Source organism: Drosophila grimshawi, unplaced genomic scaffold (assembly GCF_018153295.1).
Source record: "Drosophila grimshawi isolate 15287-2541.00 unplaced genomic scaffold, ASM1815329v1 contig_44, whole genome shotgun sequence".
NCBI lineage: Eukaryota > Metazoa > Arthropoda > Insecta > Diptera > Drosophilidae > Drosophila > Drosophila grimshawi.
The window spans coordinates 10,388,724-10,402,086 of NW_025063240.1; the positions used below are offsets into that span (position 1 = coordinate 10,388,724).

General features: G+C 39.8%; 1 protein-coding gene across 1 annotated transcript; it reads left to right on the forward strand.

The window, feature by feature from the left end:
* Positions 1 to 7,308: 7,308 nt before the first annotated feature.
* Positions 7,309 to 12,879, forward strand: LOC116806435 (proline-rich extensin-like protein EPR1). The gene is made up of 3 exons (XM_043215420.1): positions 7,309 to 7,326; positions 9,862 to 9,930; positions 9,996 to 12,879. Exons 1-3 carry the CDS (start codon positions 7,324 to 7,326, stop codon positions 12,396 to 12,398), a joined length of 2,475 nt encoding a protein of 824 aa, XP_043071355.1. The 5' UTR covers positions 7,309 to 7,323; the 3' UTR covers positions 12,399 to 12,879.
* Positions 12,880 to 13,363: the final 484 nt, after the last annotated feature.

The following is a 13,363-nucleotide window of genomic DNA, read 5'->3' on the forward strand; positions in this document are numbered from 1 at the left end:
AATACTATCCACAATATTCCGAGTATAAACCTGAAAACTTATATTAATTGGAATGTTTATGTTTTAAATTAAATTGGATCAGGTTTTTTGTTTTTCAATAGTCGCAAAATGGGGTTTTTTTTAATAACGCACACATACTACAGAACGGTAAATCAATATATTATAATTACGCCCACAACTTCAAAAACATAAGTAGCTTAAAAACCTGATTCAGAAGTCGTGATAACTGCAAGCATGCAGACTTGATCACTGAAAACATTATTGCTTTTATAGTCAAAACTACTAACCAAAAACTAATGAATGCATAAGGCTATGGTTACCAGCGTACCGAATAATAGAGAATCATTAAACATTTTGTCTACAAGCGTATAAAGACATAATCATAATTTTATATATGTTCGTGGTACGTTTGAGGGAAAAGCATGCCCAAAGTAAATGGCCATATCGAATGCATAAACTACTGACCGATTTATGTCTGAAATATTAGTGAAAATCATTAATGCTTCTACAAATACGCTAATCGATAAGTTCAACAGGTACACTTAAATGGAGAAACATACTCGTACGTGCCATTTAGTGTGTATTTTTGTATCTTTAAAGTTGGCTTTGGCCACCGCAGTGCTTCCTCTGTTTTGCATAACACAAGATTTGTGGCTTCAAGCATCTACATATTTCCAGCTGACGTATTTGTTGACTGATGAATTTTATACAAATTTGATACACTCGAGGTGAACTTGATTTTGTTGCTGTTGCTAACGCTGTGTTATTTTATTTCGTATTTGTTTTTGTGAAATATGTAGAAGCATCTTTTGGCAGAAGCGGCTCAACAAGTTTGGTTCGCAGCATTATACGAAATTCAAATTAAAGCTAATAAATAGTTAAGCGCTCATTTTTGTGTCTTTCGGCTGCAAAACCTATGCGATCTGGCTTTGGCCACAGCCTTTGCCTAAAACCAAATTATATTTTATATTGATTTCAAAACAGAAGATCTGAAAACTAGTCTGCCTAACCTTCAGTCAATAAAAATCACCTACATCGCAGACTGGGAGGGGCAGCAACTAATTAATTTGCCTTTCGTTAAGATAGAAGTTATAGCCATGGGAAAGAACAGCCTTAGGATACTTAGCGGTCTATTGACAGGACACTGTAGACTAAGAAGTCACCAAACTAAAACTAGCGATCTGTGCAGGTTTTGTGAAAGAGAGGAGGAATCCTCGATGCACATCCTAGCAGAATGTGTCGCCTTAACTAGAAGAAGACGCAGCATTCTAGGGGTGCATGTTTTGAATTGCAGAGACATAGAAGACCTCAATCCAACAAGGAGCCTCACATTCGTGCGGGAGCTGGGGCTGATGGAAGAGCTATAGGTTCAGAAAGGGGCACATTAGATCAAATAGGGCGCGGTGCACTTTCCCCCCAATAATAATAAGATACACAACCAATGTCTGGCTGCAATTGCAGGATCTGAAGTTTAATATAGAATTCTTTGATAATTTATTGCCAGCCTAGTTATACGGAAGCGAAATTTCACTTAGCTGGTCGCATACCCCATATAAATTGGGGAAGAACTCTGATTAGTTGAATTTTAGTTGGCAAATATTTCATACGGGAATGTTTGTTACCAGTGTCGGCAAACTTGAATAAAAACTTGAATATGTCCCAAACCAGTAGTTATCCATATTATAGATAATAATAATGATAATAAATTCGAACTCAATATGTATGCTCAAAACTTGAAAATTTGCATGTGAAACTTATAAATTGTTGGGCATAGAATTCAGAGCCTTTCTGTCTACAGCACAGAGACATCTATATGAAGGGCTATACATGTTCATATACATACATACAAATGTAGGTACAAGGAGGCGAACCAGTTTGTGTTCAAATTAAATAACTCGTTCAGTTTGACGTTTATTTTAAATTAATTTCTTGAATTTTCGATTTTTATTTGGTCGAGACGCGTAGAATGTGTTAAGCAGTGGCAGCATTTCGATGCCAGTTGAATCTCCTATTTAACAACTAACAAACAACTATAGATACATATATAATTTAAAATGATATAGATACGTATATGTTTGTGTTTATTATGTAGATACATTATATGAATATTTCTAATTTGCCTTTGTTTTGACTTAGGTCACAGTTCACTCAACAGCCTTGTATGTTTGTCGGCGCGTGTGAACGACAGTGCTCCAATTTGTAGCTTGATTTGCACTGAAAATCGCATCTGCTTCTTTAAGCAAACACACACTCACAACTAGACTAATTTTCAAGCCCAGCCATCGGGTTGTTTTTGGATCTGAAGTCCACCACTCGTGCTTTGCAATAAATCAAATCATATTCAACTTTTGGTTTCAGTTTCAGCTGGAGCACTTCCCGTCTTTTTTTGGACGTGAGCTTGCTCTTGAGGTAAATAAAAAGCTAAATAAATAATTAACTCGATGACCACTTGATAGCCGGCTCTTAGCCTTTTACACTTTGGCTAATTATAATAAACACTTGATTTATGCGAAAATCTTATTAAAAACTTTCGCTTAAGTAATATTACATAATTCCCACAATGATTCTGAGCAACAGGTTTTTTCAGTGGAATTCGATAAACATCGTCCCGATCCCAAAACGTGACCCTCGGGGCAGATTCACCAGATCCACCGCATAACATCCACAAGGATTTCAATGCCAATGGCCTGCAATTGGGGCAATAAATTGGCCATTCCAAAACTGGTTGTTGCTTATTGTTGTTGTTGGCTTGCCGTGTCCTTGGTGCGACGTATTAATGGATTTTTTGGGGGAAACATGTTTCTGGGCCACCTATATGGACTGGCAAAAGCTCGCTGTTTACTGCGTCGAGGGCTTACGGGCTTTGCTTAACTGAAATTTCACAGCTACTTAATAAATATAAGATTGGCATGAAATATAACACTACACTCAAAAAGCACAGTTGGTAGCCAGCGTAAATAATTATTAACAAACCTGCAGCGACTTCGACTATCATCAATTATACGATCATTAGAATCTTGTTCCATTTCGATTTGTTTCGTGTTTGTGAATTAATAACGGGACTTACTGGACTGCAAATTGCAGAAATAAACCAGCAATACGATCAAAGCCAATAACGATTTATAATTTATAATTTTTAGCTGTTTAAGCGTCTGAATGAAATAGGTTATAAATATATATATATATATATATATGGTATTCAAAATAAATATAGGAGAAATATAATTTTTGAATGATAATGAAATGTCAAACATCAGGAATTAAACATTGCCATTATCTAAAGATCAAGGTTTTTGTATTATTTGGATGAGATTTTGTAACTACACCTAGTATAGAATATTAAAATATTAAATACATTAAGTTTGAATAGTAGATTTCTGATGGTTGTTAATCGTCTTGTAAACTTGTATTCTTTGAGCTTTCAATATTTTTTTAATAGGAAAATCAAAACCAAGATAATCAGTTGATTTAATTGTTAATAAATTCACAAAGAAGAGAAGACGCTACCATATTCCATTATAAAACATAATACATAGTTGTATACTTGAACTTCCTTAAACAAAATGTTGCCAACTTTTATTTCAAACCTCATCCGAACTAGTTGGTCTGGTCTGGCTGTTGTCTGCTATATGGTTATTTACATATACATATATAAATCTAAAGCGGCTTGACAAGTAATCAAATTTGATCTGCCTTGACTAGTATGTAGATGGGATCGAGCATATTTAGTATATAAAGGATAAATTTGCATAAATCATATACACAATTGAATATGCCCAAAAGTTGTATTCTTATGCTGACGCAACTGATGTGACATTTGGCTGGAAATTTATATTATACTATGTGGCTTCCACGAGATCCGCCAAATTATAATATATTCAAATATATATGTGTTTCTACTAATATGTAGATATGTGGGAAATGTGGTTGTGAATAGAATGTTATAAATATTCGGCCTATTATTGTCAGCTATTGTTTTTTTTATTTATTTTTTTTTGTGACTAGATATAATATGTATTAAAACGTTGATTATAATTTTAATGGTTTGTGCGTGCGGGTATTTAATTACGGTGATTAGATAGCTGGTCAAACATTTGTTACTTGCCTCCAATTGACACCTAAATAGAGAGAAGATTAATGTATCGCATTAAGCATTTAATAAAAGCGTTAGACATTTTTGTATTTATATACTCTTCATTAAATTAGATATGTGCTCTGATAAATGTTACAAATCATTTCCGTACTAAATACAAAAGATGAACAACTTCTTAACAAAAACAATGTCTACGGTACCGGATATTTAGTATGCTGCTAATTTCTGAATAGATCACACAATTCTAGTGATAAAAAATATGTCTAGAATTTGGTTAAATGCGGCATCCACATCCACACACTGGCACTGGCCCATGTCACGGACATCGGGTGCGTTAATTTGACAAGCCAGTTTATTAATTAATTTTAATCAATTTTATGCACACGGTTTGTCAGCTCCGTTCAACAATCCGTAACTATGCACGAGAGGCATTGACACGTCCTTCGGCCGTCTGTATTTTTTACATCGCTATTGGATAATACCTAGAGTTGGTTTATGTCCATCATCATTGTTGCAAATCTTAATGAGTTGTCAAAAAAATAAAAATGGAAATAAAATAATATAAATAAATAAATATATGCCTATATATATATTTGTAATTGTTGACTTTTCTTCCCTGTACAAAGTTTTGGGCATTCATACTTGCTATGAAATGGTTTTTCTGTTTCTGTAATAAAACTTGTCACAATGACTTATCTGAAATGTCAGCAGACCACAAGTGTCATTGCCTCTGAGAGCAGACGTGCAAAGCAAGTTATGACCCGAATTGTTAGCCGTCACCAACAGCATCGCATCGCATCTGGCCGGTTGTCTTTGGTATTTGGTATCTGACTCTACTCAGGTGGAGGTTTCTCATAAAAAGAACAATTAATAGGCGGATGGAGTAGTAACTAAGTGTGCGCTGGCGGCCATCTGAGCAATTAGCTTCTTAAGGGTGACTTCCTAAAGCAAAAGTTTTTACGATTATGTTTAATATAAGTGAATTTTATAGTACCACTGTACAGCACTCACTTTGTACTAGGTAATTATGACTACTAACACACTTTGTTAGCAACTTGTTTGTTGATACAAACACCTTTTTTATTACACAATTCGAACAAAGAACTACACTCGAAGAACATTTTTGGGGCAACAAATTGTGATTCTGTTTACTTAATATGTATTATCATAAGTAAGTTTCATTAAGCAGTAATTCAAGTTGTATTTTTAATTTTAAATAAATAAAGAGTTTTTTTAATATTCAAACAATTAAGAGTGCTTAAAACTTTAACAAAAATTATTTTCTGAGTGTAAGCACACATTGATGCTGTGTACAAAGCCGTTTGATTACAAACTCTGATTATGAGCCAGTTTAGCACCTCGTTAAAACATCTTCTAAATAAGAGACAAATATTTGAAGCATGCAAAACTCGTAAACCGATGAGTTGAAGTTCCAAAAGTTGATTATTGCGTGGGCTGTTGTCCAAATTGGATCAAACGGTGATAAGGCTTTGCGTGACGACTTGATCGTGTTTTGGGCATCGCAAATTAATAAATGCAACTTATTAAAAATAAAAAAGAAGAAGAAGAAATTAACAAATGCGCTGCAGCTTGTCTAAACTGAGAGAGAAAACTCGTTTGGCTGCTGTTGCTGCTGTCAGCCGGGCGGACGCGCAAAAATGATGCACCAACGGCTTCGAGCTTCAGGCTTCAACTTGCATTGGCTCGGGCACTCGGCACTCGAATATCTGGCACTCACATCTCAGCATCTCCATCTACATCTGGCAGCCGTTGCTGCAGCATCTTTTTGTTTCAATAAAAACAAAATGTGTACGGGCGATTGTCGAGCGTGTGTGTTTTTTCCTTTTTGTTTTTATTATTATTTTTGTATTGACAGCGCATTTTGCGTTTAAAGGTCATTTCGTTATTGGGGCTGCAGCAGCGTCTGCTGCGCGCCTACCTTAACATTCAGAGCTCAATTCCAAAGTTGGACTCCACGACTGACCCGCGAGACGAGTAAAGCACGCATCAGAGGCAGCTCAACCGGTTCATCTTCATGTTCAGCATGTAGGCCTAATCTTAGCAACAAACATCTGTAATCTTACTGGCCATGTTTGCACTTAGAGACAACGCCTGCATTGCATTCAGTTGTTCAACTATTTTATTGCAGCTAATTTCATCTGCAACTTCAGCCACTAAATACTTATTTGCCTTGCGCGATGTGCTTCGATTGAAGCCTTGAAAGCGATTGCCAAAATTACAACATCTTCCAGCTCTCGAATGTTAATCTCGTTTACCAATTAGACTAAGCACGACAATATGTTTAACACTCACCGAGCACATTATCCAGGGGCGTTCATATTACTCAAAAAAATACTCGTTTGCTCGCAAAAATATTAAAAAAATAAAATAATAATAAATATCAAAAAAAAAAAAACCAAATCAAATACAAGTATGGCAACTTTTAAGAAGATGGGCAAGTGCTTGCTTTACTGAAGTCACTAGTAACTTAATATATTTGTTGAAATCAAGTAGCTAAATGCAAATATCAATAGCAACAACACCTGAGCAACAAATTTAGAAGACGTTAAATGCGACATTGTCTCAACTACTCTATAAAAGCATTTTTTGGTGTTTTTTTTTTCTTCGTATTTTGTATTTATGATTATCATATGATTATTTTGTTTTAGTGAGTTTACTTATGTTATGCGACTGTTAAACCGCAAAAACAACAACGCTGCCATTAACATTAAGAGCAGCCAACAGCAAAAGCTGCGGCGTCGCCGATGACTGCGCCGGCGCAGCTGATGTGTCGACTGCTGCTGAGGGACTGAAACCGAAAGTGGCACCGGTTGGTCAGTTGTTTGCGTCAGCGTATTCGTTGGCAGCATCTTCACTCGCTGCGAATGTTAACAGCTGTCGCCCAAGTCGATTTTGTCGCCGCAGCAGCAGCAGCAGCAGCGGCAGCACCAGCAGCAGAAGCCGCCGCCGCCGCAGCAGCGGTTTATTTAACGCCCCGAGTATATATAAGTAGAGAATCTTCAACTTTTGATGCTTTAGTTGCTAGCCCAGTGTTGAGGCAACTTTTCTGCTTGGCATCGATCAAAAATTCAATTGACCATTGAATTTTGATACGATCGGAACACAAGGATTATACACACAAACACCATCTGTCGGGATACATATATATATATAAATTATATACTTAAGCGTAATCTAGCTGCCGTCTGTTGCAGTTAAAAGTGTTCACCATGGTAACTAAAATTAGTTGCAATTGCATAAATAAACGAAAGACATTCGTGCCCAAAAAAAAAAGAAGAAAACAAGTGCAATACAAAAAGTGACCAAAATGAAAAGACAATCGAACAATACACAAAATCAATTACGTTAACACGATCGCCTATTTGCATTGCAAATATTTAACGAGGCAGTCTGAGTTGAGGCATCTTATCTTATGGCCCAAGTGACATTTAAGCGGAGAAGAGTTTTAGTTTTCCAATTACACGTTTTGTTTGCTCCATTATTGTGCAAGTGTGAGTGTGTTAGTAGCGCAAACAGGCGTCAGTCTACCAGTAACTGGCACTAACAGCCAGTAAAGCGGCCAGCAGGTGTATATTGGCCAGATTCCGCATACGCCCGATGCACCCACGTGTGGTGACAAAATCAAGGCGGGGGCTATGCTGCTCAGTTAGCTGTCAGTAATTGCGCATTAAATCATTAACTTGCCGTTGACTGTGGCTCAGGTGCTGCAAACAGAAGCTGACTGAAATCATTTAGCCTGGGTTTCTATGTCAGATGTTGTCATATTTTATGGGTTGACCTTTGAATTGGCATATTTAGGCAAATGACCATTAAATGAACCAATACATGTATTCATTCTTGGCTCTGCAATTGAAAAAAGATGATTAACGTTAGTTCATTGCTTGGCAGTTAATGATCGCAGCAAGTTCGTTGCCTCAGTCTTCCGATGGCTGCAGACATTTAACTTTAAATTATCAAAGAGTCGCATAAAAGAACAGCCTAGGCCAACCGCTGAACACACGCTGGTTTAGTGCGCAATCTTTAGTCTTAATTGGTCTTAAGTAATGACTCAACATAATAAGCTTTAAGAAATTGTCAAAGATGTGTTTTATACTTAGGGGGACAGATTTTACGTTAAAACAATCAATGAAATAAATTGAAAATTCGTAAAATGTAATCATTGAAGACAGCTTGACCCAAAAGAGCGTCATTGACGTTTCCGAGCCGAACGCAAGGTCAGTGTCAGCGAGTTAAATAAATTAATAAGCCCACATTAGCATAATAGATAACTGGGAAGCAAGCTTACTGACAAATTCAACTCATATGACACATGGCTTAAGCAAAAAGGCCCTTAACTAGCATGGCCCTTAAAATCACATAGAACAATCTCAGAAATCTGAATCTTTAGACAGAAACGCACAACACAACCTAAAAAGAAGTTCATTAAGACGAGATACCATCTCTTAATTTAGTTTGTTTGAGGTGCTGTCATAATCGAGAAGCTGTCGCTACATACCTTTGTGTGATATCAATCAGCTCTAGTCCTTTCACTTTCATGGCAGCAGGTGCTAAAAAAACGTTTTACCAACGAATTTAGCTTCAAGCACTTTGCATATTTGAATATCAAACAAGTTTAAAAGAACCACAAAATTCAAGTTCCCAATAAAAAAATGTCTGGCCATTTAAGTAAAAGTAAAATATGTCTTTTATATTTTTAGATTTAGCGTTTGTCGAATTTTGCTAAAAAAAAAATTATACACAAATATACAAGAATATGCATATGATGAATATATTATTTTTTTATGTGGTGAAGTCGAAGAAATGTGAATATAAAGCTAATCCACTGGAGGCCTTATGCCAGCTGCTGGCATTGATTAGTGCGTATGCTAATTTGCTAAAGCTAATTATTTTAGTGACGAGTTCAGTTTTTCTCACTTTATTAATGGTCGTTGCCCATTACTATTATATAATATTGTGTTTAAAACTAGTCAAGCAGAATTTTGGCATCCGGTTTGTTGCATAACTAGCTATTTTTATATACATACACACAAAGCTTATCAAAATTCTTAGTGATTAAATATGTCCACAAATTAATTGCAGTTGCCCATTTACCACTTTCGTTAACGTTAATGCTGAAAGCTTCAGGTTGGCCTTGTCGAAATTTATGCGTTAATCGTATAAAATTATATTTATAAGGCATTATAGTCGTTGACAGTCGAACGGAAGAGGCAACATGACATAATCTCCGAATTCAGCCAAAGATCTTGCCTCCAAAGTAATTAATTGTTTCACCTAAATTAGTATTTATGTTTTGTTTTAATAAGCTTGTAGATAAAACTGATCAAGAAATGTTGATCACTTCCAAATAAACGATAAACAAACAAGTTATTTAAGTAAAGTATGGATTTGTTTGGTCTAGTTTTGGACACCTACCATGACCTAGAGATTATGTCAAAGTTGAATGTCTTCAACTTTACACGTTAACAATTTAGACTAATTGCTTTTGTTGTTGTTGTTGTGGTGTTGCTGATTTGAATACTCCACTCAAATGGCTGACACCGTCTGAACTTTTAACGAACGTTTTTTCTACACTTATACAAAGTTACTTGTCATTTGGGCCTAGATCATTAAAAACTGTTTTGCATGAATAATTCGATAAGGCTATTAGAATAAAGCTTATAGTCAGAACTTTTTCAGTTAAAAATAATTTAAAATTGTACTCATTATTTATATTGAACATATTTACATTTTGTTTCTTTTCATTACAGAGAAGTGCACTTTTCGTCTTGACGCTTTGCGTTGTGGCTTTTGCCACCGCAACAGCGGACACGCATGAGGTAAGCACTTGATTGCAAATAGAATTATGCCTTAGATATATTACTGAAAAATTTACCTCTTTCAGCGTAAGGTTCGTGCGGCTGACGGGTACCACTACCCACCCCCAGACGTTCCGTTTGAGTTGCCAACGCGCCCCACTCTACCACCGCCCACCAGACCACCAACTCGTGTCCCAGTGACTTATTTGCCTCCAACAAATAAGCCGCAACCACCAGTTACCACACGAAGACCAACTCCACCACCGACATATTTGCCACCTACCAACAAGCCACTGCCACCAGTGACCACGCGTAGACCCACTCCACCACCGACTCGTCCACCACCACCACGTACCACTCCGGCTCCAACATACTTGCCACCTACCAACAAGCCACTGCCACCAGTGACCACGCGTAGACCCACTCCACCACCAACTCGTCCACCACCACCACGTACCACTCCGGCTCCAACATACTTGCCACCTACCAACAAGCCACTGCCTCCAGTGACTACGCGTAGACCCACTCCACCACCGACTCGTCCACCACCACCACGTACCACTCCGGCTCCAACATACTTGCCACCTACCAACAAGCCACTGCCTCCAGTGACCACGCGTAGGCCCGCACCACCAACGACGAGGGCAACTCGTCCACCACCACCACGTACCACTCCGGCTCCAACATACTTGCCACCTACCAATAAGCCACTGCCACCAGTGACCACGCGTAGACCCACTCCACCACCGACTCGTCCTCCGACTCGTCCACCAACACTACGTACCACTCCGGCTCCAACATACTTGCCACCTACCAACAAGCCACTGCCACCAGTGACCACCCGTAGACCCACTCCACCACCGACTCGTCCACCGACTCGTCCACCACCACCGCGTACCACTCCGGGTCCAACATACTTGCCACCTACCAACAAGCCACAGCCACCAGTGACCACGCGTAGACCCACTCCACCACCGACTCGTCCACCGACTCGTCCTCCGACTCGTCCACCAACACTACGTACCACTCCGGCTCCAACATACTTGCCACCTACCAACAAGCCACTGCCACCAGTGACCACGCGTAGACCCACTCCACCACCGACTCGTCCACCGACTCGTCCTCCGACTCGTCCACCAACACTACGTACCACTCCGGCTCCAACATACTTGCCACCTACCAACAAGCCACTGCCACCAGTGACCACGCGTAGACCCACTCCACCACCGACTCGTCCACCGACTCGTCCACCGACACGTCCACCAACACCACGCACCACTCCGGGACCAACATACTTGCCACCTACCAACAAGCCACAGCCACCAGTGACCACGCGTAGACCCACTCCACCACCGACTCGTCCACCGACTCGTCCTCCGACTCGTCCACCAACACTACGTACCACCCCGGCTCCAACATACTTGCCACCTACCAACAAGCCACTGCCACCAGTGACCACCCGTAGACCCACTCCACCACCGACTCGTCCACCGACTCGTCCTCCGACTCGTCCACCAACACTACGTACCACCCCGGCTCCAACATACTTGCCACCTACCAACAAGCCACTGCCACCAGTGACCACCCGTAGACCCACTCCACCACCGACTCGTCCACCGACTCGTCCTCCGACTCGTGCACCACCACCACGTCCCACTCCAGGTCCAACATACTTGCCACCTACCAACAAACCACAGCCACCAGTGACCACGCGTAAACCCACTCCACCACCGACTCGTCCACCGACTCGTCCACCGACTCGTCCACCAACACTACGTACCACTCCGGCTCCAACATACTTGCCACCTACCAACAAGCCACTGCCTCCAGTGACCACGCGTAGACCCACTCCACCACCGACTCGTCCACCGACTCGTCCTCCGACTCGTCCACCACCACCACGTCCCACTCCAGGTCCAACATACTTGCCACCTACCAACAAACCACAGCCACCAGTGACCACGCGTAGACCCACTCCACCACCGACTCGTCCACCGACTCGTCCACCAACACTACGTACCACTCCGGCTCCAACATACTTGCCACCTACCAACAAGCCACTGCCTCCAGTGACCACGCGTAGACCCACTCCACCACCGACTCGTCCACCGACTCGTCCACCAACACTACGTACCACTCCGGCTCCAACATACTTGCCACCTACCAACAAGCCACTGCCTCCAGTGACCACCCGTAGACCCACTCCACCACCGACTCGTCCACCGACTCGTCCTCCGACTCGTCCACCAACACCACGTACCACTCCAGCTCCCACGTATTTGCCACCAACAAATAAGCCACAGCCTCCAGTTGTGATCACTACACGTAGACCACCTCCACCACCAACGACTCGTCGCCCAACTCCACCACCAACCCGTAGAACCACCCAGTACGTCCCACCTCCGACGAGGGCTAGCGTGAGACCTGTTGTAACGACCAAGCACTCGGGATACCAGTACCCCGTTCCGAACATTCCTTTCGACTTTTAAGCACCCGTTTTACTAGCTCAGTTATAGACCGTCGATGATTTCAACGACGGTTATTGGGTGACATTTGATTTCATTTGAATTGAAATTATATTGTCTTAAGAAGATATGCTTAATAACTGATGCTCAATATCTAGCAATGCAATGCCAACAATATTTCTACGGCTAGATACATCTAGTCAATACAGTCGAAAAGATTTTTTCACCGTTTCAAGAGGGTGCTCGAAATCGCGAAAACACTCTCACATCGGCAAGAAAGTAACTTGTTTGTTTTTATAACTTAATGTATCGAAAACTTATACAACTAGGGATCACTGTATATGTATCTACTTTTGTAAACCTTAAATGCTATGCCCACTCTTGCTATGCTTTATGTGAACCGACAATGTGTGTTTTTTGTCTCCTCAGCACTTTGTGTCTCGGCACTAAAAAAATAAATATCTTTTATAAACATTTCTAAATCCCGAACAATAAATTAAGTTTATCAAATGTGGTTTATATGCATTTTTAATTCAACAACGGAAAATGTGTTTTCAGTGGTTAAATATTTGTTTGCCTTACAAGACGCACCTTGCGTGAGCTTGGCAATAAATATTGCTGGGTGGGTAATAAAACTATTATATCTGGTTTGTATTGCAAGTAATTATGAGACTAAAAAACATTCGACTATATTTGTGATATAAGTTTTTTTTTTTAAATTAGTTAGGGAGTTGCTTTGATTCTCGCACTATTTGAAAATAACTAAGTAATTGTTACCGTACTATTAATTTTTAAATTTAACACATTTTGAAATATTTATAATCAATTCAAAATACTTATTTCTTTATTTATCAGAGTCTCAAGCACTTCGGATAAGTTTATCCTCGTTTATATCGTTTTAATTCTTTATCGTGTGTATTCGTGTATGCGATCTCCAGTTGTTCATGGTCGCTGCTTTTGAAATATCTCTTTCTTTTGCAGACACACAC